This window comes from Ostrea edulis, chromosome 2 (genome assembly GCF_947568905.1).
Source record: "Ostrea edulis chromosome 2, xbOstEdul1.1, whole genome shotgun sequence".
NCBI classification, from domain to species: Eukaryota; Metazoa; Mollusca; class Bivalvia; order Ostreida; family Ostreidae; genus Ostrea; species Ostrea edulis.
The window spans coordinates 56,710,394-56,737,241 of record NC_079165.1 but is presented as its reverse complement, the minus strand read 5'-3'; the positions used below and the strand labels follow the sequence as shown (position 1 = coordinate 56,737,241).

At 35.2% G+C, this 26,848-nt stretch overlaps 2 protein-coding genes across 2 annotated transcripts in view; both read right to left on the bottom strand.

Moving 5' to 3' along the window:
* Positions 1-1,284: 1,284 nt before the first annotated feature.
* Positions 1,285-4,954, bottom strand: LOC125678116 (protein sprouty homolog 2-like). The gene is made up of 2 exons (XM_048916267.2): positions 4,348-4,954; positions 1,285-4,021 (listed from the first exon to the last, which is right to left on the bottom strand). Exon 2 carries the CDS (start codon positions 3,974-3,976, stop codon positions 3,218-3,220), a length of 759 nt encoding a protein of 252 aa, XP_048772224.1. The 5' UTR covers positions 3,977-4,021; positions 4,348-4,954; the 3' UTR covers positions 1,285-3,217.
* Positions 4,955-6,814: 1,860 nt separating this feature from the next.
* The window catches only part of LOC125678115 (eukaryotic translation initiation factor 5B-like), a 106,197-nt gene continuing 86,163 nt past the window's right edge, over positions 6,815-26,848 (bottom strand). The window contains exons 24-25 of the mRNA XM_048916266.2: positions 20,154-20,315; positions 6,815-7,276 (exon numbers count right to left, since the gene is read on the bottom strand). Coding sequence (XP_048772223.2) covers positions 7,169-7,276; positions 20,154-20,315 — 270 coding nt within the window. The 3' untranslated portion in view covers positions 6,815-7,168. The remainder of the gene's footprint in view (positions 7,277-20,153; positions 20,316-26,848) is intronic.

Genomic DNA, 26,848 nt, shown 5'->3' with positions numbered 1-26,848 from the left:
TAAAATTAAAACAATCTTTTGTTGTAAGATAGGATATTGTTCTTGACTCCATGAAAAAAAAAGTTCTTATCAATGCAAATTTTAATAATGCAGAACTGAACTTTTCCATTAACAATAGTAGCTGTTTTGTCTATTTTAATATTTCCTGTGTTCAGTTTCATCCAATGCATTTGAAGAGATTAGGCAAACCTTGGTCTAGCGAGAGCTGTTGGGTAAACATATCCCATTGACCATGCTAATTTAATACCGACATGTCCCTGAAGGTCTAAGCAATGACCTAGTCGATCTCAATGAAAAAGTAATGCGCGGCGTTACCTGTTCATTGAAAATTAATTCCCACCTACAATTTACAACTATGGTCCAAATTAATAATAAAGATTACCCCTGCTATGAAACTAAGTGAAAATTCATCGATTTGGACCCATTTCAAGTTGCACTGTTACCAATATTGCTACTTGGAACAGTTAAAAGCTATAAGCTACACCCACAGAGTACCAAGGAGGATTACTGTGCTGATGCCAAAAGAAACAATAGTACCTCTGTTCTATGTTTTGACTTCTTTCTTAGCAACTGTATTTTTTGGATGAAAAGGTTAAATAATAGCATTCAGTTTTCAAGTTTACACATAAATGTTTCAACTTTTGGACAAATTCCTAGATATTGATTGGTAAATTAACTTCATAATTATTATCCTTCAACATCCAAAATATACTGCAAAATGGTGGTGGTGATGTTTCAAAAAAGGAATTCCATCCCAGCTGGATGAATGTTATCCATCAGGATAACACATCTGTTAACCTTCAGGATGACATAATTGTTAAATGGACATTTCCCAGCAATATTTTACTGTGTTTACTACTGTACATAACGCCAGTTACTGCCTTTCATTACTTAGATTTGATCTTCATGGCACATCAAATACTACTAGATACACAGTCAGATAAAATATGCTCAGAAATGGGTGTTGTCCTTTTTCTTCTTTGTAGTTCATGTTGTACACTTGACAAATTCAAAGTAATGTGGACTCACAAGGTGAATTACTATCATCTCATCATTTCCTTTATCTTTTCAATTCCAATAATTTTTTTTGCCATTTCAATGTTATTTCATTATACATGTGTTTGATTTGAACTAGAATCCAAGTGGTAGACTTCAATGGGTTCTACACAGTTCATCACTCTTCCCCCTTTATATGCAAGCTGCTACGTAGCTTTCAAATATATAAAAAAGCACTTTTTTGTCAGTTCCATAAGGATGTTTTATATTGTATATACAACAATTTGATCGCATAACGCTTTTACTATAAGCTGTTCACTATATAACAATGATCAATGCATTCTGCAAAGAAATATCCAAAGTACAAGTCACAAATTTACATCTCCTCACTTTCCATTTCAACACATTTAACAATATATAGAGGTTTTGCCATAAATACATTAAACATTTAAGGTTTTTCTGAATGATAGCTAAAAAGTTTTTATTTTAGTAAAAAAAAAAAAATTTTAACACTTAATTTTCACATGATGATACACATACATGTACCTCTACAATACAAATGTGCCTATAACAATTAAACATGAAAACAGAATGACATATTCCAGTTTCTTTTTCACCTTATCTTCCCTTCTTCATATTGCCCTTTCATTTGAAAAAATAGTGAACAAGAAAATCAACATAATGTGCTTGATGTTTTGATAATATGTGTAAATGTGAAACACATTTTTTTTAAATCACAGAAGTTTGAAATGCATGATTGTAACTTGTGAGAGAGAAAAAAATGATTTGATATTTTTACAATGTACAACAAAATACTTTGCACATGTATTTGATACAGTGTACAAAAATTGCCTTGTATTTCAATTTCAAAATTTAGCATATCCAACAAAAACCTTATTTTTTAATTTCCCCAATAAATAAATCATTAAAACAATGAATTCACAGTAAATTTGAAGCACATGTAAAAACAAAGAGTTAAATTGTAAAATGTAACTTTACTCCAACACGTCTAATACAATTCAAGAAATGCCTCTGTGCAATTTTGAAATCTGATGTTATTTTTGTTAAAATCTAACATGGGTACATAATCAAAATCATTGTTCAACAAATTTAGCATGAGAAAATCTTATGGCAGTGTAACAAAGTAACAGTTGATAAATAAAAAAATGAGTACTGTAACGAAAATGAACACACTGGTTGCAATGAAACAAATAACTAGAATAGATGTATGATGCATTATGGGTAAAACAGTTTTCCTTGTTCATATTCCTTAATTGAAATAAAACATACTGCATAAGCAGAATTTTTAACGAGAATTTAATTTTGGCATTATTAGCAGGGGTGTCGAGATTGCCAAAATTGAATATAGCTAACAATTTATTCTGTATCATGGGTAATAGTTATCTTTCTTGGAATTATAAAGTCGCCAAAAATTAGCTCTCGCTAAATAAATATTTATACTAATTTATACGGAAAAATCACTAAATTTGTGTCTCGCTAAAAATTCCATCTTATATGGTGGAAGGAAATAGACTTTCTAATCAGAATTCTTCATGCACATGTATGGGTAATTATAATTTCAAGTTCATCTAAAAAATACTCCAGCTGCAAGAAATAATAAAAAAAAATGTCATGCGAAAGTAAAAGCCAAAAATCAATACCATGTTTGATAAGATCCATTTTACAAATTGATGTTCCAGCACAGTATGAAATATTCCAGAGAATTATAAATCCAGTATGCGGTGAATAAAATCAATATCAAGGCTTGTAACACAACATATATCCATTTTTGTTCAAAGTGTAAATCCAGCACTAAAGAGAGATGGCAATATTTTTCATGTAGACAAATACATTCTTTTAAAAAGTGATGGAGAATATCCCAAACAGAATGCCCCACAAGACTTTCCATTTCACAAACAGAATGCCCCACAAGACTTTCCATTTCACATTGGCACATACAACACGAGAGAGAGAGAGAGAGAAAAAAGCGTTTTACTGGATAATACTCCGAGAACAAAAAACAGATGGAGACGAATACTTTTTCCATAGATGCATAGTGCATCTACAAAAATATTAATAAATCCAACAATATACATTCTGTAATAACAATGGGACATATGCACATTATAACAGCAAAAGTCCCAAAAGGGTAAAATGGCTCATATCACACGATAACAAATACATTCGAGGTTGCTCTTTTTTTTTCTTCTGCCCTCTTCAATTACGCACTACTTGAATCAGATTCAATAAGTAGTCCTCTAGTAAGAGGTGACCCGTTTTTCTCAACAGTTTGCTTTTTTGTTTGCCTTGTTGTGCACTGACATCCTTTCTTCCGACACTTATTGTAGCACGAGGTGCAAGCTTTCAGCAACCCTCGTGCTGGCCAGTAACAGCAAAGACATGGCAGGCAACAGGCCATCATGGCCATGCAAGTCCACCGTTCCACACAATGCGGTTTTGTGCATCCAGCACAGGGATGCATATAACACATGTCTTCATCATCATCTTGGTCCTTCCCGCAATGGTAAAACACAGCCTTCACACAACAGAAACATGTGCAAGTGTCCACAATACAGTCAGGTGACACTTGGCATTTATCTCCACAGCACCAATGTTGTGGTAGTTTTTGAGGTTCTGTGCAAGAACCGCACTTACATTTTCCACATTTTGCACAGATAATGTCATTGTCAACCTCTGATATAGGCTCCTTTTTCAGCGGTGGAGAAATTGACACAGGTTGTCTCGTAATAAGTGTTTCATTCAAATTTCGGAGTCCTGAGGATTGTCTTGATGGCAAGGCTACACGATTGGAGAGTGGGACTCCAGAGCTGGGTTGTGATGCTTCACGTTCTGGAAACTTTGGTCCTTCTACATACTCATTTTGTGTTCTAGGATGAGGACGTACCTGGTCCAGCGTGACAATACCTCCATCGCCATCGGGAGGTGGCAGGGTTTGTCGGTGAGCTCTCACTGATCTCATTTAGGTTTCATACTTTGACCCATTTGAATTGATATAATATGGATCCTAAAAAAATAAGAAACTCTTTACATTTTTTTGATATGCTAAATATATAAAGGGTTGCATCCCTATGATTAAAGCACTTTGTAAATCAAACAAATTCAAAATAATTTTGTATCTTCAATAATCTTGAATCTGGAGGTATGGAGCGAAAAATTTACAACCAAAATTAATAATTCTTTCCCATTCTAAATTGTTTTTAGATTGACATAATGTTTGGAACTAAATAATTTTTTTTTCAACGTACAGAGTATGAAAAGCTGTGGGTATTTGCACAATTGAAGTGCATAAAGTTAACATTTACTTACGTAATGATGAAATAAAATACAAACCGTTCAATGTGCAGCGTCTTGATTTAATCCGAGTCCTGAATGATACAAAATGATAAACGACACAAAAATTATGTCAAGTAGATTAGGCTACAGTGACGTAAATACCATCACCTCTCCCGCCTCAACCGAAAACATTCACATCCCTTGTTCACACACCAAAGGCAAAAGATATAATTCCTCACGAAAAATATGTCTGTTGAAAACGCGCCCGCTATCTGCGTGCTGCTGAAATACTATTTGCTCCCTCGGCGAAAAAAGTAGTTATGCGGCCAACCAAACAACTGTGCTTTAAGCGAATTTACCAACTAAAAAACACACATTATTGAGATACTTATCGTTAATTGATATGGAAAATAATGATCAAATCTAGAGCACTGTCTTTCAGGTAAAAAGCGTTGAATTGACTTTACCTATGGCTTCAAAATCCGTATATGGCTTAGTTTGTAATTCGACACCCTGACCTTCTCAATCCCGTGGACTTCCGGCCTGGTTATCTCATTTTCATTCATAGGGGGGAACAGGATGCAAAAATATCAATGAGAGTTTTATTCATTCATATATCGCTCGGAAGGCGTAAATTACAGTTTAACGCTCCAATGACGAGAAATTTCTGCGACGCAAAGTTATTCACTATTGCAACAATCACGCCAACTGCATTCATATAACAAAGTTAACTTGAAAAATAAATTCAGGTGGCAGTGCTGCATTTGCAAGGAACCGTAATGTAGTATAGAGCCCGCCAAAACTACTAGAATGACCTAGATATCTGCACATGGACGTATTTTTCTCTCTCTCCAAAATACATGTATAGGCCTACATGACTGGATATCATCAAGTGTGGATAACGTGCCTTCTCTTATTGAAAAAATTAGTACACACGGGACCTAATCCAGGCCTATTTTTGACTGAAAGAATGCATTTATATCGTTTGCAGTATATTAATTACCACTTTACGAATGATTAAAACGTTGAACTCCAGGGCACGCTGCAAACTATATCCAATTAACTAGTCTCAAGTGAATGTATAAAACATGACACTTCATAATTATCAGACCAATTGTGCAATTAAAAAAAAAATCTTCTGTGGTAGATGCGCGTGTATCTTTACCATTTTCAGTAAAATTTATGCTATGGGTGCTTTAGTTTATCTACCAACATTCTCGTTTTCCATCCGGTTACTATATACCGTCTGTGATCGCCTGAGCATGTCGTCTGCAATTGCAACCCGGGACAGGTGTGCACGCGCTCAGCTGACAAATCAGACTGTCTTAGTAAGAGGATGCCACGCTCCGTTCCCACGCCTGCTGGACTGACCTTCCGTATCTACGCAAACCCACCTGTCATTCTGTCCTTTCAGTGCTTAATACTGACCATTCAGCGACACGAATATTTTCTATTGACCGGTCTAAGGGTCGCCTCCTTTACTATTGACAAAAACGTTGTATGACTGCATTGGCATGGCCAGATGGCTAAGATAGACCATTATGGGAAAAGGAGATCACCACCGTCTTTCAATAGATGTTATCCTCGGAGACACATGTGGACCATTTCCTTGGCTTTCAGAAAACCCTCACACCTTTTTACACAACCAAAAAGGAAATCTTAATGTGGTGACCGTATCTTTCAAAATGCATGGTCCTTTGTGACATATGATGTTAATTATAAAGTTTTAGGATCTCAGTAACAAGTCGATTTCCTGTTTCTTTGGGTCAACTATATAATAAATGATATTTTATTGTTCATTTTAATGTGGCTTGTACAGTATAAGACAGTTTTATCTTAGTAGACTAGTACTTACCAAGTCGTTATAAGTGTTATGATTTGCAAGTACTATTCTGGTTCAGTATGTATCACAAGTCAAAAACAGTTGTAAACTATTTCGTCATAGTACATGCAAATCGTAATACTCATTATTATTAGCATGCTGAATGTAAATACTATACTATAAAATAAAATGACACAAACCTTGACATTCTTAGTGGTAAACTTTAGTATATATAGAATATATCATCCACCTTCGCTTAGCAAGCCCCAGGTTCAAATCCTCAAATGAGCACATATTTTTATATGTGAAAAGTTTGAAGAAGACAAAAAAGTAAAGCTACACCAAAGAAATGGCGATAGTGCACATTTATAAATAACTGCACTCTGTGAAAATAGTAGGGTATCAGGGACAAGCTGGTGGGAAGCAGAATTTGTAATAGAACACAAAATAGAGTCGATTTTGATATACCAGAAAAACTTGAATCCAGTTGCAGCTTGTAGTACAACACAAGAATGTCCACAATTGCTAATTTATGACACACGCTAGTGCAGTGTACATTCGAAGAACAAAAGACCATCTTAACCATTCAATGATTCAGTGACACCTTTTCGATGTCAAAGGTAGTATAGTAGAAGACTGCAAGTCCTTAATCACTGTATTTCCATAGAACACTGAAGGACATATAAAACACTGTACAACAGATTCAGATCTTTCTTGATTTTATTACATATAAATAAATCTTTCCATGTTTTAAACAATAATTTACTTTCAATACTTCAAAGACGCTGTGCATGTTTCATAGCAGACATGCCTTGTCAAAAAAAGGACACTCTCTTATGAAAAATTGATTTAATGTACTCAATAATTTCTTTGTGTACATCCATAGTACATCAGAAAACAATTAAAGGTATGGCAACTAAAATTGCAATTATGTAAATGATTCTTGTTTCCTTGTTTTGTGTGATTGGGAGATGGTGGTGAGACCACAAGGTTCTAAACTTCTATAGTCATATCTTGTATGTGAACCAAACCAGCACAATCAAAACATTTAGATTTTCATAAAATCTGAAAGAGTTTCTTCATTTCAACAATGAGTTGCCAGTCAGGTTTTGTCATTTCTTCTCTGAAGTGGTTTTTTACAGCATCAATTGACTGTCTTGAGATCTGCAATGAGAAAAAAATAGTGTGTTTTTTTTCAAGTGAGGTGTATCAGTGCATAAAGATCATATAAACAAACTGGGGATGCATGCATCTCTAAATAGAGTATGACAGTCCATCAACAATGTACTAATGTATGTAAATGCAGATGCACTACATAATCAAATCTAACCTTTTTACCCACTGATCAGTTCATCATCTAGCACAGTAAAAAAAAAGATACATTCATTTACCATGAGTGGTAAAGGCAGAGAAAATTAAAGGTAAATACACTTTTAGTGTGGAGAAAATTTAAAGCTTTGATGATTCAAATAATTTGCCTGTGTCACGAGTTGTCTAAATAGCCTCCTGACAGAAGGAAGACCCCCTCAGTCTTAATACTGCTTTGTCACTGCACCTTTAACCAGGTCAGGGTGCAATATGGGTGCAAGGCAAACCTCGGTCTGATAGACAATATCAGACACATAAAAAAGTCTGTAATACTTATACTGCATTCTGAAAGAGAACACCAATACAGCCTTTGAGGACTAGGAACTGTCAGGGTTTATAGGGTGCAAAACCCATAATCAGAAGTGTCAACAGACCTACATTAATATATCAAAACAAGACTTAAATCACAAAGCCATACTGGCTCAAGAAAGGTTCACCCCCAACAGAGTAAAATCACTTAATTAATGGCTACCCAATGCCAGGTAGTTTTACAATCCTGAAATGGTGTCACATTTAGACAACTGATATATATATATATATATATATATATATATATATATAAGCACATGCTTTGAAAAATTACTTGACACAGTCATCTGCTGACAGAAAATGCATCAACCTGTTATTAAATGAATAAACTGTCCTTGTGAAATGAATGGTACTGAAGCATGCCTTAGTACAATTCATTAGCTCCAAAATAAACTTTGATTCAAAGTTATGACATGATGTTATCTTATGTCAAGTCAGATCTAAATGAGAAATTAACACTGCATAAATACCAAGATGTGTTTTTGAAACCCTATGTCCCTGGTGGCAACAAAGAAACAAATGAAAAATCTTGTCATACATGTACATAATATGAAAGCCTACCTTAAATAGTTCAGAAGATATTGTCAAGATAATATGAAAGCCTACCTTAAATAGTTCAGAAGATATTGTCAAGATTAACTTTTCTTAATAGTAGGTAAATGCTAAGGTCAAGAGGTCAAAAACTCTGGTGCCTAAAGAAAGGTCTTTTCACATGAAATGCACATATGAAATATGAGAGCCCCAACAATCACCAATAAAAAATTATGAGCATTGCAAAGATCAAAGTTTCAGACAGACAAGGCAAAAACCCTACAATCTTTCTATACAAGGGCATAAGAATTAAGAAAACAAATTAACTATGAATTCAACAACAAATATTCTTATCAACTAAAAGTAAACCATTCACAATTTAATACAAGAAAATTTATTGACGCATCAGATTCACCCGCAACTATTTGGTAACTATATCAGAAAAGGAACTGTGATCAATCTCATAAATACCACAATGAATAGGAAATTGAGAGTAAGGCAAACACATATACATGTACTTGGAAATATCAGAGGTGGGATCAGGTTCCCAGGAGTAAACATTCTCCGTTAACTATAACTTAGCAAACCATATAGAAACCTTAATTTTTTTTATATTGAAGCTTATTTTTTCCTGCATTAGTCCTTCAGAATAACTATAGTTCATTCTGGCAAGCTAAGGGCATTTTACACACTTTAGATTCCATTGTATTAAGTAACTTTCAAAATACTCAAATGTAGAATGTATTTAACAATAGACAAAATAGCTATTTAATTTTTTGAAAATGAACAAAATAAACTGCACAACAAAGAGAAAGTAAGTGCTACACACTCTGATTACATAAAATAAAACCTAATTGTCACTCTCATTGTAAAAATAAATAGTATGAGTTGATAGATCCCGGACACCGAAAATCATTATTGTTATTTATCAAAAAATTGTGATTAGGTATATGTAAAACCATAATCAAGTTAATTATTTCATAGTGTATTCCTGCAGTAAATCACAGGCATTTTAAAACCATAACATACAATCGGCCGCCTCCTTGTGGCCGATAATTATACTTGTACATTCAAACTCAGAAGATACTGAGAAATTCTTCCATTAGTCATTACATAAATGAATAGTATGACTGATTGTTTTGTCTTTAAATGCTAATGATATTATTTTCATATGTCAGGAAACCATTAATTCAGAGACATCTTAAAGGTATGTTGTTGTTTTTTTTAACCATTTCGGCCCAAGATTTAATTTTCCTTTCTTTCCAACTCCATTTAGTTGAGCTTATTAGGTAGTTCACCAACAAATAAGATTTACATGGTAAACAAAACCATCAGATATTTTTACTATGAATCCATAAAAATGCAATATAGACCAATGTACACACATGAATTGACCATAATGTCCAAACCAAATTTTCTATCATGTTACAGAGCTCCTGAGGTGAAAAAAATGGAAAGTATCTAAAGGTACTCTGTGACCCTAAGCAAGTGTACTAATGAGATTTGTCCAATCCATTGATTGTAAAAACAGAGGACACATTAATAGAGTTGGTTATGAATAACAGTATTTAGCACTGAAAAACCTCTGCTTTTTAGAGCTTCATCTGTGCTATATTGGGTTTCCCATGAAAAAGTAGGAGTTAAATCTGCAACAGTAAAGAATGCTTTCACAAACAATAGAGTCCCCACCACTGTTAGCATACAAGTTGTACAGTACAGATATTTTCCACTCATGACACACCCAGTTTTGATGCTGGTGCACAAACATAATATGATATATACAGCGTAGCAAAGATAAAACTACAGAGACTGTAATCAATAGTGTAGCCCACATGATAAATCACTTCTTAACACCAGGACTAAGCAATGAAAAATGGGAACGTGCATAAAAACAGTTGTTAAATTGGAAGGAACACACAACTACAGAGCTCTAGAAACACTGAAGCATCTTCATTTTACTCCACCTAGTTTTAATCATTTGAAGAGCATTATAATTTGTAAATTGTAAATAACAGGGGTAGGCAATAGATGGAGAGTGTTTCCTACCATGTGACCTTGACCTCTTAGCCTCCCAAGTGAAAAAAAACAACTACTTAACATTACAGTAAAACACAGTTCATAATAACCAAACTTCATTATACAGTAAAACACAGTTATAGCCAATCTCCAGGGCCAGTGAAAAACAGTTCATTATAACTGAACTTTGATATATCCAATAACATTTTAATTTTAAGTTTGTTATTTTCCTATCATAGGGGAATAAATATAACTTCATAATAAGAGTGACTTTGTTGTAAGAGAGTTTGTTATCAGCATTTTTACAGTATTTTGTAAGGAGATTTGTTTAATAATGGGTTGCCAGCCAATATTGTGAAAAGTCAATCACCCAAGATCCGGATTAGAATAGGTTCTCAGTACCCCTTGCTAATTCCATGGCAATCTTATCATGGAGCCATACTTTCCATGCCAATCAACCATGGATGCCATGGTGACGATGGCAATTTACCTTGGATGCCAACCTTGCCATCCCTTCTACAATAATTATTAAATACCATGGAATGCATGGAAAGAGTCATTCCAATACTTCATCCTTTCCATGATAAGAATATGCCATGGAAATGTCATGAATTCCATGGAAATTCTAGGGACGGGTTGTCATAAGAAGCAACTTAATGGGGTGGTCCTTCGCATGAGACCGCAAAAACAGAGGCCCTATGTCACAGCAGGTGTGGCATGATAAAGATCCCTCCCTGCTCAAAGGCTGTAAACGCTGATCATAGGCCTAAATTTTGCAGCCCTTCACCGGCAATGGGACATCTCCATGTGATTAAAAAATTCTCGAGCGAGACATTAAACAATACCAACCAACCCAGGACCACATCTCTGACTATCTTCATTCATGATTAAAAAAGACAAAGTATTGACACTGTAAAGAGATTGATAAACAAGGTCTACACTTTTCACCTAAAGCCTAAATCAGTAAGCACATAGTTCAATGAACAATTTTTGCCTTCGATATCTCTACCAATTGTAATGACGGTAACTTCTTCATGAATGTGGTGTAGTTGTGCACAATGCACATACGAATCTTGATAAATAAAGTATGACTATTTTAACTGCTGGGAATTTTTCGACAGAATGAAAGTAGAATGTAGTATAGAAAATAATTTCAGTTTTGAAAAGAACTGCTATGTTTCATGCCAGCCTACTGTTCATGGTAACATGCTTCATGAAGTCAGCTAGCATGAGGCGTCACAGTTCATGTCCTCTCAAAAATGAAATTTATTTTTTAATCACCTCCCTTATCTAGTTCATGCATCTTTTAAATAAATTGGCCAATCTGACATGTGAAATAGATTTCTGGTCTATCAAATTTATTTTTAAAAAAACAACCAAACTACCGATAATCCAAATATGTTGTCTTTTAAAATGTTTCATGAATTTTTAGGAGATTATTACAGATATTTAAACCCAATGCCATTTACAGTGTTAGGTAATCCTGTAAGACTGATGAAAATATTACCAGTACTTCACATAGAATGTTGTTAATATGGTTTTAATGAAAGGATATTTTTTGCAGGGACAATAAGCTATTTTTGCATGATTTTATGACCTTGACATTGAATGATTTAACTGTACTTGGTGAGTGATGTGCGGCAAAAATCATGGTAATGTCCAACAAGTGTTTCCGGTGTCAGCCCCAAATGACTGTACTGACAAGGAATAACAAAACAAAATTTCAAACTGTCCACTTAAATCACAGTGATTTGCGTACATTTTCTTAATGGCAGTCCTAGAATATATGTTAGCACTTTAAATATGCTACACTTATTCATAATGATGGGTCGAAACACTATGTTTTCACCTGGAATCTTTATAATATCATGGAAGATATTAATGAACTGGGATTAAACTTGACAAAATATGACTGCAATTAATCTGCAAACGTGAGTGATTTACGCCCATAACAAGGTAGTAAACATTATGAAGAAAGCCTGCCCACATGTTCATTAACAGTATACTAAGTTAGTTCATTTCTTCTAGGAATTAAAGATGTATCCATCTTGTTGATGGCAGGTGGTATTGAGTACGGTATGAAAAGGTTATGTTGACACTTATTCAAAAGATGTTTATATCCCTGAGGAGGAAAGATGAGAGACAACAAACACTTGGGGATTATAGACATGGTAAACTTATATGCCTATACATAAAGACTCCATTTAACAGACTAATAACAACGGTTTATATTGAGTGGGTCAGTTTGGACCCTTAAACATTTTCCCCTAAACCACGAAACCTTACAACAGTCTCAATCCAAATTCATAAACAACAGTCTCAATCCAAATTCATAAACAACAGTCTCAATCCAAATTCATAAACAACAGTCTCAATCCAAATTCATAAACATACGCAACTCATCACTACACTGGATGACACATTAATGACCAGGGGAGATTTAGCAGAATCCTCATTAGTAGTGCACTCAATGGCTGCTGCCTCTTCCCTCAACTTTTTCTGTTTATGTCACAGCATAATAACTCCTCATTTATTGCCATAAATGTCTCCCAAGCATTCCCATTACAAACTTAAGCTTGCATGAACCTTCTCTGTCCTGTTTATAGTCTTCGGGATGGATTACTTCCGTTGCTGTCAACTTAGCAAAAAATTAAGAAAAAAAAATATGTGCATGACCTTTCCTGCATTTTGTGCAATATAAATGAGATTCTTGTGATCAATCAGAATCAAAATAAGCATAAAGCATATTTTCTACCAAAAAACTTGTCCTATGAAATCTTGCTGGTAACAAGTACAGTCAGGAATGAATAAATTGTGGTTATATCTCTTTCAAAGTGTGTTAATTTTTCACAAGAGTATTAAACAGACTTGTAACCATTTTTTTTTTATATAAATGCATATGAAGAATTTGCCCTGACCTTCAAAATCATAGGCTTCCTCTTTACCTAATTTCAAAGTGACCACTAAAATCAAAGTAGTTCAAAACTATGCCTTATACAATTTCTCAAACTTGCCACTGACTGATGCATTACCTTGATGGAATCTGAAGGTATGTGAACATTTCAGATTGTAATTTTTTGCAAATTTTGATATTCCCTCTCAAAAACTTTCTTCAAACTTTTTTTAACTGTCTCTTGAGTATCACACAACAAACAAGAGCTCTGCAAGGTGGGGCATATACAGTCGCAATGAGTGTCTATAAGCTTTTTCTATGAAGTCCCAAAATCAATAGGGTTCTTCCTCTCTTGAAAACAAAGCTACCTGTAAAGTATCAAATCATTTGAGCAAAACATATGTCTTGTAGAGTGTCTATAAGCTCAGTGTTACACACACTCATTCTGGCAGAGTGTCTATAAGCTCAGTGTTACACACACTCATTCCGGCAGTGTCTATACGCTCAGTGTTGCACACACTCACTCACACAGAGTGTCTATAAGCTCAGTGTTACACACACTCACTCACACAGAGTGTCTATAAGCTCAGTGTTACACACACTCACTCACACAGAGTGTCTATAAGCTCAGTGTTACACACACTCACTCACACAGAGTGTCTATACGCTCAGTGTTGCACACACTCACTCACACAGAGTGTCTATAAGCTCAGTGTTACACACACTCACTCACACAGAGTGTCTATAAGCTCAGTGTTACACACACTCACTCACACATAGTGTCTATAAGCTCAGTGTTACACACACTCACTCACACAGAGTGTCTATAAGCTCAGTGTTACACACACTCATTCCGGCAGTGTCTATACGCTCAGTGTTGCACACACTCACTCACACAGAGTGTCTATACGCTCAGTGTTGCACACACTCACTCACACACAGTGTCTATAAGCTCAGTGTTACACACACTCACTCACACAGAGTGTCTATAAGCTCAGTGTTACACACACTCACTCACACAGAGTGTCTATAAGCTCAGTGTTACACACACTCACTCACACAGAGTGTCTATAAGCTCAGTGTTACACACACTCATTCCGGCAGTGTCTATACGCTCAGTGTTGCACACACTCACTCACACAGAGTGTCTATAAGCTCAGTGTTACACACACTCACTCACACAGAGTGTCTATAAGCATAGTGTTACACACACTCACTCACACAGAGTGTCTATAAGCATAGTGTTACACACACACATTCACACAGAGTGTCTATAAGCTCAGTGTTACACTCACTCACTCACACAGAGTGTCTATAAGCTCAGTGTTACACTCACTCACTCACACAGAGTGTCTATAAGCTCAGTGTTACACACACTCACTCACACAGAGTGTCTATAAGCTCAGTGTTACACACACACACACTCACACAGAGTGTCTATAAGCTCAGTGTTACACATACTCACTCACACAGAGTGTCTATAAGCTCAGTGTTACACACACACACACTCACACAGAGTGTCTATAAGCTCAGTGTTACACACACACACTCACACAGAGTGTCTATAAGCTCAGTGTTACACACACTCACTCACACAGAGTGTCTATAAGCTCAGTGTTACACACACACACTCACACAGTGTCTATAAGCTCAGTGTTACACACACTCACTCACTCAGAGTGTCTATAAGCTCAGTGTTACACACACACACTCACACAGTGTCTATAAGCTCAGTGTTACACACACACACTCACACAGAGTGTCTATAAGCTCAGTGTTACACACACTCACTCACACAGAGTGTCTATAAGCTCAGTGTTACACACACACACACTCACACAGAGTGTCTATAAGCTCAGTGTTACACACACTCACTCACACAGAGTGTCTATAAGCTCAGTGTTACACACACTCACTCACACAGAGTGTCTATAAGCATAGTGTTACACACACTCACTCACACAGAGTGTCTATAAGCTCAGTGTTACACACACTCATTCACACAGAGTGTCTATACGCTCAGTGTTACACACACACACACTCACACAGAGTGTCTATAAGCTCAGTGTTACACACACTCACTCACACAGAGTGTCTATAAGCTCAGTGTTACACACACTCACTCACACATAGTGTCTATAAGCTCAGTGTTACACACACTCACTCACACAGAGTGTCTATACGCTCAGTGTTACACACACACACACTCACACAGAGTGTCTATAAGCTCAGTGTTACACACACTCACTCACACAGAGTGTCTATAAGCTCAGTGTTACACACACTCACTCACACATAGTGTCTATAAGCTCAGTATTACACACACTCACTCACACAGAGTGTCTATACGCTCAGTGTTACACACACTCACTCACACACAGTGTCTATAAGCTCAGTGTTACACACACACTCACACAATAGCCCACACATGAACAGTCCCATTACAATATCCAATGAATTGCGCGGGGATAAAAAAATAATTTATAAGTGTAGAATCTTTTGCACTTTGAGAGCTCTATATTCTTAGATTCATATTTTTGAGATAAAACATCATACTTCTATGGTTTTCCAATATAATCACATAGCTAGAAAATGTGCGACTTTTCACTGATGACCATGCTCTTGACTGATATATTTTTTAAACTAATTAATTCTTACTGTCTGGTCATCTGAGCCAAATAAGAGCTTTTCAAGTCTCTCCAAAGCAAAGTTATGGCCCAAACAAATATTTAATTTTTTTTATTAGTGACTTAGACTTCTCCTGAATGATCTTGTCTAGTTTCATATCACATTGTCTGACCAAAAGCAACACTTGCCACAGTCATGAGCTTCTAGTCTCCCTCTATTACAGAGTTATCACTTGATTGGAGTTCTTTTCTAATAGGTCCTGACACACCGTGTGGTCATATATAAAACTATTCTGTCGATTATGAGTTTCTAATGAATTCTTCAATTAAAAGATGAAAAATATGAAAGGTTAAAATAACGAACAGTGACCAATCTCATAATAAAATCCCACAATCCCACAAAGAATACAAAATCAAGAGAGGGCAAGCACAGACTCCTGGATACACCAGAAGTTGGATCAGATGCCTAAGAGGAATAAGCTTCCCCCTGTTGACCAGTCACACTCACTGTGAGCCCTATATCTTGATCAGGTAAACAGAGTAATCCATAGTCAAAATCAGTATGTGGGAAAAAATACCAGCATAACAATTGGCATGAAACATGTCAGACATCTTCGCAAGCCGAGTGTCCAATTCACTTACTCTCACCTCCTCCTTGGCAGATTTACGGTAGTCGTATTTACATATTCCCATCACTATTGCCCTCTAGTGGATTTCAAATCAGCGTAAACATTACATGTGACAGTGGGAAAGTTTACAATAAATAGGCGTTACAGAAATAACGGAGCGCTTTAACATTAAATGCTTAAGAGATAACAAGCTGTGTGTGCAGGAAGTGATGTGTTAGTGGGCACTGAAACCGGTAACAGTAATAAATCGATTTTTACGAAACTATCAGTCTGTTTGAAATTTTCACAGATGCAATTGTTGTTATTGCACCACTGGTATCTATCATGAGAGAAGAAAATGTAGTCTTGGTTTAAAACCATAAATCTTTCACCAAATACTGTCCGTCTTTGTTTTTGTGGCAAAATCTCATGAAAAAGGCGACAAAACAGCTCTCCTATGGGTGCTGCTATTACTGTATATAATCTATAACATGCTATCTTAAAATACGAATTTTGATTGGATGTGCTGGAAACCCAGGGAACTTTATACCGAATACTTATAAAATAGGACTAAATCCGCCAAGGGCGAGATGAGAGTAAGCGAATTGGGCATTTGGCTTGTGATGATGCCCGTCAAGACAGCATTTGACTTAATGACAGATTGTATTTGTAAGTTAGATTGTTATAACAACCAAAGAATTTGCAAAATGCTGAATTTAAATAAGACTGTTGAAAAGATCTGACTTGTACAGGTACTTCTAAAAAATTCTTTCACCTGCAACCTTGATCTTGGCAAACCTCTGTTCAGTCATGGCATTTTCTGATCATAAGCAACCTTGTGCCAAATATCTCTCTATTACAAAGATATATCCTACAAAATACTTCTTACACTTTTTTTAACAGTAACCCTGAACCTTGGGTCAGATCTGGACATATGCTATCTTTGTGCCAGTTATGAACAACTGACATTTCTCTTTAATAAAGTTGTAGACCCAGACAATACAATATCAGTTATTTTACCGGTGACTACACTTGACCATGTGATCTTAATTCAGTGTCTGGCTTTATTTGGGGTCTGGAATCCTGTGGGGATTGGGGTTAAAAGAGGACCTCAGTATCCATTGCTTATTGTAAGAGGTACCTCGACTAAAGGGACGGTCTTTCAGATGAGACCGCAAAAAAACTGATGTCCCGTGTCACCACAAGTGTGGCACGATATAAGTCCCTCCCTGCTCAAAGGCCGTAAGCGCCAAGCACAGGCCTAAATTTTGCAGCTCTTCACTGACAATTGAGATGTTTCCACATGGGTGAAAAACTCAAGAGTGGGAAGTTAAACAATATAGGGCCAACCAACATTCAGGGTCTGGCCATTAGCAAAGTTTTTGCCAAATATGAGCTTCTAATATTGCTCCATTACAAAGCTATGGCATGAACAAATATTTCAAACTTTTTTTTTCTATTGGCCTTGTGACTTTTGAAAATGATTTTAGTTAAGGTCATTATACATTATATGGTCATAAGCAACTTGTAAGCCAATTACAGGCTTCTAATGTCTCCATTACATGATAAAGTTGTTGTCCAGAAGCAAGCAAGATGGAAGTAAAGACTGAAGAACAAGATGGTGAGTCAAATGTGGTGTTGCATGACACAGAGAGAATATGACATGCTAAAATCCCTATCATATGCCATATCAGCCCGAGTGGCCCCATATCAGCCCGAGGGTTGATATGGGGCCTGAGGGCTGATGTGACATGATAGAGATTTTGGCTATTTATCATATGCTACACTTTTCATGCTTAAATATTTCATACAAACAGGATAGTATCTTTGATGTGTTTTTTTCTAAAATTTGATCCAGAGTCCGAAAGCTGATTTTATAAAATAATATTCTTGTTATCACATGCGGGTTACATTTTTGCATTTCAAAGGGAAATAAAGAAATATTTGACACATTACTTTTCTATGGTAAAAGCCTTGATACAATGATTTACTCTAGTAAAAACTTTGGTACATTGAATTACTATAATTATAAATCTCTGATACAGTGATCAACTATCATTATGGTACAAGTAAAAACTTTAATATATCAATTATAATTAATTATGGTAAAAACTCTCATACATTGATTAACTATAGTAAAGATATTGATTTACCATAGTAAAAACATTGATTGCTATGAGCGAATACATAATTTCCGGCTTGATATGCAATTTTTGCACGCTGGTCTGATATGCGATATGGATTTTCGGACTGGTCGTTGATATCGGCTATGGTGATGTCACCCATATCACACAGTACAGAATCTGCATAATCATTACCAAGTATATGATAAATGTACATACACTACCTAACCCTCATTTGAAGGTGCTATACTCATACACCCATTTTATCTACTAGATGTTCAGATCCATTCAATATAACTGTTAGGCTAAGCTAATTCCATAATTTAGCTAACAGAGAAAATTGCAAAAAGTAAAGTTCAGCCAAAACGAATGATGCATACAATATGAAAACTGATCGTCTTTCAAGACTTTGAAGTCCCAAAATTTGCAGACATCCCCTCACCCCCAATTCACATACTTCTGTAAAAAGGCATTCCTGAGGTATTTTAAATTGCTATGATTTTGACCATACAAGTCATGAAACTTCAGAATGACACTTGAAAATTATCAAAAATGGATAATCATGTACATTTTCCCCACAATGACAAACCGCTGTGTAAAATTTCATTGAATATCCATGCAAGCTGTAAAGAAATAGGGCTTACAAAAACTGTGAACAACCATACAGAGTGAAAACATATTGGGTTCCCACATCTTCCGATCACAGGGACCTGACTAAACTCGTTCTAACAGAACTAATAACCCCATCACAACACTTTCAAACTGGGTCATATTTAAGTAAATGATCTTTGTGCAAGATTTTCTAATGTCTCTTCATTACAATGTTATGGCCTGGGCATTTATTTCTCACTATTTTATTCATCAACTATTGACCTTGCCTAAACAATTCTAGTTCAAAGTCACAATGAATACATCTTGTCATCTTTGAACCAATTATGAACGTCCTTTTAACCCTTTCTTTTCATTAACTTTGACCTCACCCAAATGGCCTTGCTCTACACACAACATTTGGTCATATGCAAGCTTTTTGAGCTTCTAATGTTTCTCAATTATAATGTTATGGTCTAGACATGAAGTAGGGCGGAATGACAGATAAACATGGTGATTACATTACATACATGTAATTACACACATGTACTCTGATGGCGAAATGTATTATGTATTGAAATCTTTGCAGAAAACTGCGCAGAAAAGGGGAAATGTTTGCAAAAAGGGATAACAAATTGCAGAAGAGTCATAGTAGTTTGTGGAAATGTCCTGCCTGCAGCCGAAGTCTGAATGGTCTTGAAAGGCCTGGGACAGGTTAATGGGGACATTTGGTTCCTTTTATTGCCAACTCTCTTACAAAAGAGCTGGTATTTGGATAGACATATAGCACTATTCCTTTCTTCATAAGAGACTGATTGCCCCATAAGTGACTTTGATATTGAATTTAAATTCAGTCACCTGGTTTCTCTGTTGCAATGAAAATGTCACACTGGTTGTGGATGCATGCACTCAAATATTCTTGACAAGGGGATTATAATAACTTTGATTTACAACATAGAAACCTGAAAATTTAATTACCTTGCTATATAACAAATCTGTTTCATCAAAGTGTCGTCCAAACATCTTGGGTGAATCTCCAGGTATTGCTTCGATCTTGATACAGACCTCCATTCCCCTGGTTGCTTTATCAACTGCTTTGTGGTTATTTTCTATGGAAACTACTTTGCCAATTTCTATGAACTGAAAAACAGTATTAACCAGTGAAATTTCCATAGGAAATAGTATACATGTACACTTCTATTATCTCAATTTTACAAAGTTTATCCTTTGGAGTTACCTGGTAAAATTTGGGTACATGTTTATCTCGATCATTATAGTTGAAATATGAAATCCTTAAGACAGCTGCACTTCATATATTAAATAATTTATGCCTTTTCTTTTTTGCATATATATATATATATATATATATATATATATGAAATAAGCATTAGATAAATTCCGACATTTACAACAAACTTTTTGATAATATTTGTCTTCTTTATGAGACTAATCATTGTAAGAAACTGTCAGATGCACCAGAAAAAGGCAGACTTGACTGAAAGCCTTTTTGGACTGCTATCAATGACTTTTAACATCATTATGGCTACTACAGGCAAGGTAATTTTATCTGAATGAAGTCTGGGCCTGTCTTTGATTTCTGATCAGATTAAAAAGCATCCATCAGATAAGAGTCAGACAGAACACACCCTTCCCCACAGCTTACAACCTCTGTTTTTCTGCAAAGCAGAGCTTATTTATAGAATGAAGAAAATCTTCTGATCGTTTAACACCATTATTCTCTCCATCAGCATTTCTGAGAGCTATGCCTCCTGCATCTGTTTCCGGTGTTGTCAGAATCGAAGCTTTGCCAAACACAATATAACCATTTTAACTGGACATACAGAATATGAAAAAAAAAGTACATGGCAAGTAAATACCCTGGAACCCTTTTTAACTTCGACAATTTATATGTTGTTTTGGGGTGTGTTTTTTTCAAAAGAAATAATTATGCTGAATGAGAAGTTGGGGAACCTATCCAACTCCAATTTTTATGGAGTAACAATTCTAAAACCATTATTTCATTCAATTACATTAAGTTTGAAAGAGATGTGAAAATATTTTTGTTTATCATACATACTGTATAATTGAATTTTAGAGATTTTACTGAAAAAACATTTTATAATCAAATGTTTCATGTGAATTTAAGTGCAGATGACCTTGGCATTAACTGCAAACCATCAGACTTCGAGACACCAACAGTTAAGCAATTTACAGGTATCTCAAATGAATGCTCTTGGAGCAACTGAAAAAACCTTGCAAACATTTGCACTTCATTCGCATCAACAAAGTTTGCTTTCCATCCCTACATTGTTAATTAGTTTCTCTCTTGTTTATAAATAATTTATTAAAGCAGCACACCAAAAAAAGTTACCTATGGGTGGTCTATACCTTCCCAACAAAGAGGAGAGATGAATTTGTACTCAGTGTCAATACATTTAATGCAATTCAGTCAAATCTCAAACTGCAAGCTAAGACACAGAATCTATATTGGGAACACATAATTATATTATAATTCTGCACAAAACATGTAAGAAATAAATTTATTTTTTCACTTGAAACTAGATTGCGAAGGAGAACAAAAGTGAGACAGAAAATAAAGAAATTGCATTCAGTCAAGCAAACTTCCTCTCCCCTTGAGGGAGCAAGAAAGATGGTTTGACTGTGGCCATCTCCTATGAAATGGAACAGCCTTGATGACACAATACATTTCCTTTGCTGTTGACAGTTTGCAAAGTCTCATTAACCCTCGGTTGATCACACCATTTTGTTGGACATCCTCCTGCACAAAACAACACAGGAAGTTGGCCGACCTTGATTAAATTTTCCAAGTCTTTTTTCCCCCCAGATTGATAAAACGCCAATCGGAAACAGATTTTAAAAAAATCATTAAGATATCAAAATGCAAATTTATTCTATACAATGAGGATGTTTACTACAAGTTTTTGATAAAGTACATGCAAAATACTTCATTAATGCACATACAGCCTGAAGAAAACTTTACCTGGATTAGGGATTATATAATGTAAGATGTTTTAAGCCTCTTAAAAATACAATGTTCTTTGTATGAAATTATTCAACAATCAAGAAAAAGAATGCCCCTGATACTGCATACACATAGATCATTTGACCCTGAACAGTGACAAGATGACAAGCAATCAAAAGTGTTATGCCAAAGAGATAAATTCAACAAGGGCATAATTCGGCCCTGCAAAATTTCAAAATCTCAAAAATTATTTTTCAATATGCATAAAATGTACATGTTTCCCATTTTGACATTGCACTTGCCTAAACTCTTACATTAAGATGTTATTATGTGCATTACTTTTAATATGGAAACATATTAAGGCTTCTGATCAATTTTACACATGTGCCCCAACCTGTGTGCTTCAATTCATTTTAATTATGTGTTAAAAGAGCACTAAGGATTTATTGATAATCAACAAAAACTTTTTGGATCATGCATATGGACCAAGGTGATATTCTCAACACAACATGACATTTCATGAAACTGCATATGACAGGGCCAAATACCTACCTCTTTCAACAAGCACTATGTATTACTAGTACATGTGTCTGGTACCGAATGCAACATGGAAACTAATGATTAAAGGACATAATAACTGTCATTTACACCGTATTTTTAAAAGTTTTACCAGAAAGTCTAACCTGAAAAGTCAACAAGAAGCTAGAGATGCTTCACACTGTAAAATAACATTCAGTTGATACCATTACAAGCCACTGGCTACTCATGCATTTTAAACACTTCCAACCAAACAGAATGCAGGAAACTATACTGATATGTTGCCTAGTTGTCAGAGTCATTCTCCTGAATTTGACAAGTATATATATATACATCATGTTTTGTCAGATAAACTCAATTCCAAGAAAACCAAGAATGAAAACTACTCTCTTTTAAATTAGTCTACAGTACAACAAAAACACATTATCAATGTCTGAAGTTTCAGCATTATGGAAATTGTTCATTTTGTAGAGGATCTCAAGACCTGATTGCTCACCTGAATTTAAAAGAACTGTTTTAGAGAAAATGTTGATTCTGTGTCGAGCAATCAACCTATGGTGGCTGTACATGTACCACACATATGACATGGTATTGTGATTTGACATGTAGCCATTTTTAAAGAAGTTGATTTTGTTTCAATTGTGAATTGAAAATCATGACAGCCATATTAGAATGCTTTTAAAATGATCCAAAGTTTGTACCATGCAGCTGTTCTGGGTGAGTAAAATTTTGTCTCTGCCAATTAAAGTTCATGTCAGCCTTGTACAAGGTATTGTGACTGGATGTAAAGTTAATCTGGAGAAGAAATTGATTGTTTCAGGCAATCAAAACCCATGGCGGCCATACTGGAAATCAAATTGTTTCATAAAGTAACACTCCTGAGGGACCTGACACTGCCATTCTTATACAGAACAATTCTAAAAAATGTAATTTTTTACAGATGCTAACACAGGCAACAAACAACAACAGACCTCACCAATGCCAAGAAATGGGAATAGCTCACAATAGCCTTTGCCCACTTCAGTTTGGACTTGTTCTAAAGAATGTGATAGAATTTGAAGAGAATGAATAGGTTTGGCCAGTTAATAAATAATCTCTGTGATTCAAAGATATAAAAAGAGCTTTTGCTCATACAGTGCCTTGTACTTTTTCAATGAAATATTTATGACATAATTTTGTTTTGCTGAATTGTTCACTGTTATACTAGTTTGTTGCCAACACTTCCTGCTATTACAAAAGTGAACCTTTGCATTGCAGACAAAGATTGTTCATTCCAAGTACAGAAAAGAGGCTTCCACCATGAATTATCATCAGATCATGGCATCCTTGGCTTTTCATTATGCTATGTCAAACTTCATACATCATTGGCAGTGCACCAAGTGACCTCACAAGATGGGGGAGGGTAGAATGATAAAATTTTCTGCAGCAGCTTGTTTCATTCACAAATATCAGTGACAAATTTCCCCTTTTTGATATATTTACAGTAGTTTTCATGATGCTGAAAATTCTGTTAGCCTGATACAGGATTATATTATCAAGGAGGGGGAATTCTTCACTGAAGAGTTACTTTAGAAGTTCTGAAATTTTGCCAGGTGAATTGAAATTTGGCTAAGGATGGGAAGTGGTAGCGATTAGCAGCATGTGTTTCCGGAAGCATTTTTTGACGTCAGTACCGTGTTTGCTTGAGAGATAGCAGCTGTTTTGTCTAAAACTTCAACATCAATAGTGCCCCCATCAAAATTAAGCTCAAAATTCTCTATGGTCTGTCTTCCATTTTTCAAATTTGTATTAAGCATTCTTATCTTTTCTGAATTACTGCAACTACGTGGAGGCTTATCCCTATGTGCTATGTATGACGCAGCAAATTCTTTAGATAAAAATTGTACATCAATATCGTTATGTTTATTTATTGCAAATACACATGTACATCTCTTGGAATTCATAAACAGGGTAGACAGTACACTGGGAAGTACGCGTATCAGTTTGTGAAAATAAAATGTAAAATTCTGAAACTTGGTCAAAATGATATAATTCTATAGCTATAATTTGGAGTAAATATAACAACTAAATTCTTTGTTAATCTCTATCAAGGGAATCTTTGAGGGCAAAATTTGGCAGGAGTTTCTAGTAATGAAGTGCACTTCCTGTTGGCTTAAAGAATGATTCCAGTCATCCTGCCAGCTTACATTTTTCATATACATTGGAAGAAAATATTGCGAAGAATAAAGCGTAAATAAAATATACGAGCTAAAAACATCAAGATGCATCAGATTCTCTGAGCCTATCCCCTTTCTGAGATTATGTGTTCTACTGCTTGAAACCACTTATTTAAAGAGTTGTTGTGTTTCCTTGTGAGAGGTTGTATCTCTCATAATAACTGTCAACTTTGGAATAGGAAAAATTCATGATAGAGAAATGCTAATTCTGTGATATTTTATCAATAGATTTCCTTTAAACATACTATCATATGTTAGACCAAAATAAATTTGTTCCCCCTAAATTCAATTGGAACCGATCTCACACTGCATATATTCTCTGTATCTTTCTCCTATATAAAACTATGCATATCCTAACCTCATATTGTAACAAATTAAGTTAACTTCATCTGCAAGCTAAAGTAGAAAAATGTTCAATTATCAATTCCATCAGATCTTGACCTTAAAAATCATTCTATATCCTCCTTTTAAACTACCATAACAGGTCCTCTTTTTTCTTAAAAACCTAAAATGAGTCCATATTTTTTTCTTAACTGAGACATTGGTGTACTCTGCTCAGTAATGAACTAGTGTCCCAGATACAGACCTAAATTGAATGATTCCTTGCTTATTATTATTCTTTATCAGGCAAGGAAAATAAATACCTGTTCTTTACACATCAGACATAGGCATGATTAAGTAAATGTAGAATACCTTTTCATCTGATGTAATATGATAATAAGATAAAGCTATTTTCTCTACATGCTTCTGATAAATGTTTTATGCTTGGCTGAAGTAACTTTTACCCTTGCTGTACCATTTAATGTGTCAGATAGATGTCTTTTCTGTAATACAGTCTTAAGAGTACACATAGTCCAATACCCATAGTATCTAATATCTTGACATTTATAGCTTAGTTCCTTCTCTCCTCCTGGAAAATAGGGCCTCTAACAAGCATTTTCCAGTTTTTCCTTTCTTGTGCAGCTCTTGCTGTTTCAGTCCAGTTTGTAAACCTGACACTTATAGAGTCAATGGAAATCAAGACAAAACAGAAAAATACGATGCCCATGGGCCACATCACTTATCTTTTCCCAAGCAATTCTAAAGCATTAATTAAATTCCAATTGCAGTCCTACCCTTGCCACAGAGCATGCTGCATGTGAACAAACTTAAGAATCTTCACTACATGAGGATATTTGCATATTAAGGCCAATTTTTTCTTTAAAAATTGGTTTACGGATTTCAAAATGTTCAAATCCGTTCGTAGGCGGTAAAAAAATTTTTTTTTTAAAAAGTTCAAATGACAAAATGTAAAGCAATAAAACTGAACTTGATTTGAGGTCAATGTTTTATTATCAACTTTATTCTCTTCACAGTCAACTTCAGACGATGGTATATAGCGACTATTATGCACCTTGGCAACAATACCGTTTCCTTCAAAAATCTTATTTGTTTATTAAATTAACTTTCTATCACTTTCAAATGTCCATTGTTTACCGTCTAGTTATGTACCTCAGAGTGAATTCATTTTATTAGGGATTTCCCTCTTAAAGACCGGCATCTCATGACTGTACGGTTATTGGTAAAGTAGGCATGACAAAATCAAGATATATTTGATAGGTTAATTATCTTTTCTTAAAAGTAAGAAAACATAACTTATCAAATATATCTGTAACTATATTAGGTGGAATTTTCATTATTTGTATGTACAGATTTTTTATGGTAAGACCTTATACACAATAGTGTTTGATCTTTTGACCCTGTAGTTTGACCTACTTTCTAAAAAAAAAAAAAAAGAAAGAAAGAAAAAGTACAGTCTCGTGCGGATCTGGGTAACTAGAACAGGACCTCAGTACCCCTTGCTTGTTGTAAGAGGCAACTAAATGGGACAGTCCTTTGGATGAGACTGCGAAAAAAGAGGTCCCATGTCACATCAGGTGTGGCATGATAAGGATTCC